Source organism: Argentina silus, assembly GCF_951799395.1.
Source record: "Argentina silus genome assembly, chromosome: 2".
NCBI lineage: Eukaryota > Metazoa > Chordata > Actinopteri > Argentiniformes > Argentinidae > Argentina > Argentina silus.
In genome coordinates, this window is record NC_139656.1 from 28083539 (window position 1) to 28089028 (window position 5490).

A 5490-nucleotide genomic window follows, 5' to 3' on the forward strand; every position below is an offset into this window, starting at 1 on the left:
CTTCAAATGATCTATAATGATATAAATACCTGATATCAAATGATATCAAGTTCACTTTTAAATCAATTCATTTAAACTTCTTATTAAGATCAATGATGTTGATATCAAAGTTGATCATGTTGATATCAAACTAAAGTACTATGTTTTATAAAAACGGCATTGCATACTGTACACAGCAGTGCATTCCCGGTAATGAGCAGTTGAGTACTGTACCAGCATGTTCCAGCATGTTCCAGCACCTGTCCAGATCGAACATTTAACTCAAATTTCCCTCCTAAGAATTTCCAAATACATTTCAACATAACATATTTTCAAATGACAATTTTCCAATTAATTTTTTGAGCGAGCCTTGAAAATAATTGAAATACTATTTAGACACAAGTCTGCCTAGTAATAGGTAATTGGTGCTTTTAATTGTTGGTAATTGGTTATGATAGCGTAAGACAGTTGTTCTACTCCCATTGAGGTAGGTAGAAGTCAATTCATCATTATTAAGGGGTATATTTCATTATTCAAAATGTCTGAGAATATTGACAGTGACAGTGGCTTACCTACAAGGCACATTTGTTCAAGGATACCCAATCCATGTACACGCAGGATCAACCCGAGGAATATCATTCAGTGGCAAAGACATTCTCTGGACAGTAGTGGGACGACTCCTACTTCTATGACGAAAAATCATACATCATTTGAATATGCCAAACAGCCCCTCCCCCACTTCCTATTGCTCCAGCAGGGGATCGGACTTGAACTGCACTGCTTACAATTATGTCCATAACGAAACGTGACATGAAGGAATTTACTCAACTTTAGTTGAACACATTTTAGCTGGGCGTCAGTTTTAGGGACTCAGGAGTTGTTTTACTCCTTGACCAGATGTGACTCGCCGTTATGTCCAACGTGAAAAGACAAACTTCATGGCAGGAGGATATCGCCCGAAACTTTTCCAGGCTGTTTCAAAGAGGGAAATCTCAGGACCCCGAGAAAGCAGAGGAGGGCGATATCAGGTATGAGCGTTAAAGTCAACATTGTAATATTTTGTAACACTGTGAAATAGTGTCGCTTCTAGTTTTTGCAACATATGCAATCAACATCACGCTGGAGATTATCCAAGAGGACAGGAGATTTGGCACGATCTATGCTGGCATAATGTCAATCTGTTACATGTAAATAATTCACTGTACTGTATTTGCACGCTTCCCTATCCGTCGCGATAATTCTGCTTGCACGCTTACTGTGCCTATCACGGAGTTTACATATCCACTGGCTAAAAAGGTACACATTTGCTTATAATGACAAAGTAAACAGCATCATGATTGTCACTGTGCCAGGCAGCGGCGACCGCGAGAACTGGCACAAGTCTGACCATCTGTCACAGTGGAGAAACAATTGAGTGGTTATTGTGGTAAGCCTCTTCACCGCTACAAAGTCCCTATAGAAAACCTCCGCCTGGTTCAGATGGAAAGTCTAGGTTGAACAGTCAACAATGTAGGCCTAATATATGTTAGCCGAATCAAATCTTAATATAAAAGTTCCAAGTCATGGAAATAGCAACTGATAGGTCTCCAACAGAAGCTTATTTTCAAGGTATTCTTCTGTCATGTTAGAGCAAAGTAAACAGCCCAGGTGAACTATTCATTCAGTAGGGTGGGTCGATACTCCACCTATTTCCACACCTGCCTCAGGTGCCATCTTTTGAGAAGTGCCGCCCCCTTGAGACTGAGAATATGATCTATCTCAAACAGGTTGAGTCAGGGATTGGTACTTGACTGTTAAAGAGAAGGAGCTGTCAATGTTCTGTTGAAGATGGTGCATGGGATTTTTCATTATGGTGTCAAGACCAGTAAGTGCAATAGAATGAATAAAGGCACAGACTTCACATCAATCATTTGAACACTAGACAGTGTACCTCAACATGGCCGCCAATCTCCACCATGGTACAATGCCTTTGAATGGCAATGTCCAATCTGCTCATTCTAATTCTATAGTGTGCATCCTTAGTTACTCTAATCCCTTTCTTTTCCCCCAGTCCTAATGGAGAGGAGAATGGAGTCAGCAGCCTTAGCAGTGAGACCAGTGAAGGGGATCCACTACCGCTCCAAGAGGATCTTGAGCTGTCTGAGGTACAGTGTGGATGGAGGTCAAAACACTAGGCTTGGACATGTACATATATACGCCATTTAGCTGATGCTTTTATCCAAAGCGACTTACATTGCAGTGAGTGCATACATTTCAGTATATATGGTCCCAGCGGGAATCAAACCCACAACCTAAGCGTTGTTAGCGCCATGCTCTACCAACTGAGCCACAGAGGACCATGGTCATGAACCAAGCAGTTGTGACTGGTGAATCCATGCGGTCTCTAGATGCTGTTGACTGGTGAATCCATGCGGTCTCTAGATGCTGTTGACTGGTGAATCCATGCGGTCTCTAGATGCTGTTGACTGGTGAATCCATGCGGTCTCTAGATGCTGTTCATGGAGTGCTGGTGAATGCAGAGTAGAACAGTGCAAGGCACGAGGCATGTGCTGAAATTTGTATGAGGAGGATTGCATAATAAGTGACCCGAGGGGTCTCTTGAAGCTCCTGCCCCGAGGCTGTGTGTGTGTGTGTGTGTGTGTGTGTGTGTGTGTGTGTGTGTGTGTGTGTGTGTGTGTGTGTGTGTGTGTTCGGGGATGCATCGATACTAGTTTTTCAATACCGTTACTGATTCTGAGTACTGCATTTTGAGTATCGGCCGATACTGAGTATCGATCCGATAAAAAGCATATATTTTTTTGATACATCTGTATACAAGTTGTGTGTGTGGATGTGCTGTGCTTGGCATCATTATTGTCCATCTAAAAACAGTAAACACTACGCTCAATGGAAAAGGATAACCCCATTTCAGAACTCGAAACACTCGCATTGCCAATTTTGCAACACGTAGTTTTACTGGTTTCTGTCTCAAGCGTGAAATAATTCCAGGCAGCAGAAAATGGTTGTTATTGTTGTCACCGCACTCGCAGGTCGTAGTATTATTTCCCCACTTATAAATACCTGGGCATTTGGTTTCACAAAGACTTGATGTTTAGAAAACTTGTTAAAAAGCTAAGATTTAAGGTGGGCTTCTTTTATAGGAAGAGATCTTGCCTTTCCCTGAACATCAGAAAACAGATTGTGCAATCAACCTTCATGCCAGTGCTTGATTCTGGTGATGTCATCTACCGAAGCGCCCTAGCCACTACTCTTAAACCTCTGGATGCCATCTACTGTACCGTAGCGCCCTTCGCTTTATCAGTTTTAATACCCATCATTGCATACTTATCAAAAGGTTGGCTGGACCTCATTAAAGTCCCGTAGGTCTCTTAATTACTCCCTTTTTGAGTACAAAGCCTCACTGCATAAACCCCCGTCTTACCTAACCTCATTATTGAAATTCAAGAACGTCAATTACCTAACTCGTTCTCAGAGTTGGTTAACTCTTGAGGCTCCTCGGGTTTCCACCGAATTGGGAAAAGGCGCTTTTAGTTATGTTGTTCTGGTGCCGCTCGGGCAATTAAACATTTTGATTGAGGACCTCTTTGTTGAAAAATGTGTTTTGTTTTTCTTGACTGTGTTTTATAATCGTGTAATTGTGTGTGATGTATGGTTGTAAACTGTGTGTGTGCAGGGCTCCCTTGTAAAAGAGACCTTGGTCTCAATGGGACTCCCTGCCAAAATAAAGGTAGTATGTATTATGGAGTCTAACCATCATCCAGGCCTGTTTGGTTTGGCACGCATTGTTGACTTTTTCACTTTTCCCATCGTTAACTAATTATACTGCCGATATATTTAAAATATATATATATATATTTCCTGAATTTCCCCCTGGGATAAATAAAGTTTCTATCTATCTATCTATCTATATAGTATATATCAATATAGTGCAGGTTGGGCATGGAACCAATCAGTATTCTAGTATGGATCCTACAGCCAGCATAGAAATAGGATGTAGGATGTAGGCCCCCCCCCCCCCCCGGTTATGTGCAATAGTCAATAACAAGCTTCTTTTTTTTTTCTACTGATTTCCTAATTACCTCCTTTGTGCAAATTGACATGTGGTCCCCCATATTGCAGGATTGAATACAATTTGTGTAGAAAACTTCCTTTCTGTCCTGTCAATCAGACATTCCTCAGCCAACAAACTAGTTTTGTAAAGACACAGTAAGTGCATGTCCTACTAGGCCCTCCAGGCCCTTTTGACACCATCAATCAAATGGCCAACTCTTTCAGAGAATTACAGTATCAAGCCCTACTGTATGTGCTGCTCAGCAGAGAGAGGGAGAGGGCTCATATTTCCCCAGTACTGAATCAGACACTCCCCCCCCCCCCCCCCCCCTCTCTCCCTCCTGTAAAAGTTTATAGTTTAGAGCAGGGTTGGTTTTGACTTGGGGTGCTCTGGACTCTCTTGGTGCAAAAATCCTCTGTTACATCCCCCCCGGATTCTATGAGATGGTCACATAACATCGTGCGTTATTCCTGAGTTTATCATTACCCTGAAGTAAAGGATCTGTGGAAGTGGCTCCACCTGCCCTGACTTCAGTTCACCTCAACCCTGGAATGTGACTGTCAGAGGTGTGCACGTGTTTGCATGCGCCAAAGCTCTACATGTGCGCCTGTCTGTGTGTCGGTGGGGGTTTTGCTTGTGTGAAAGGTTACACGTCACGGCCAAGAGGAGCTATATTAGGAGCACTTAAAGACTCCCTCTGCAGAGTTTGGGAATGCTGCTGCTGAGTCTTGCTACTGCCTTGTGTAGAGCAACACAGCCACTCAACCCCAGTGGGAGGTCGAAAGATGAGAAACAAAACAGTTCTTTAGTATAGCCTCAAGGATCCTATCTTCTCCTCCTCCTCTTCACCCCACCCCTACCACCCCTACCACCCCCCCTCCTCTTCACCCCACCCCTACCACCCCCCCTTCTCTTCACCCCACCCCTACCCCCCCCCCCCCTCCTCTTCCTTTACTTTGGTCATATTGGCTAGACACTGTGTGGTATTAGTGGACCACTTTAGCCTGGTCCATCTCTGTTGTTGAAGTAGTGTGAACTAAAGTAGTTGTCTAGGAATATCCCTGGCAGACATATTTCTGGCTCGCACATGTTTATGGAGGATGGAAAATGCTGCAACAATTGTTCTGGAAAGGCTGAGAAGCCTGTGACTAATAAACCGATAAGAGGACACCTCTCTTTTCTCCGACCACACCTACTCCCCTCTCACAATGGCACAGCAGCGTTAGCATGTTTGCTGATTTTCCACTTGATTCCCTATGGTCTTAGCCTAGCATGATGATTCTGAGTTTTCTTGGCTTGTCGTCCTCTTCTCTGTAAAGGCTGTTCTTGGAAACATAAAGTAGGTCAACGGCGTCAGCGAATGGAGAGCTGTTTTTTTCCCCCCCTCAGTTTGTTGGCTTTGTCAGTGGGCCAAACAAGCAGGGAATGGTGCTCATCAAAACACGCTCCCCATCCCCAGG

General features: G+C 43.5%; 1 protein-coding gene across 1 annotated transcript in view; it reads left to right on the forward strand.

Moving 5' to 3' along the window:
* Nucleotides 1-752: 752 nt before the first annotated feature.
* LOC310825055 (uncharacterized protein) overlaps nt 753-5490 on the forward strand; it is a 37971-nt gene continuing 33233 nt past the window's right edge. Inside the window, exons 1-2 of the mRNA XM_083697486.1 lie at nt 753-1007; nt 2030-2123. Coding sequence (XP_083553612.1) covers nt 892-1007; nt 2030-2123 — 210 coding nt within the window. The 5' untranslated portion in view covers nt 753-891. The remainder of the gene's footprint in view (nt 1008-2029; nt 2124-5490) is intronic.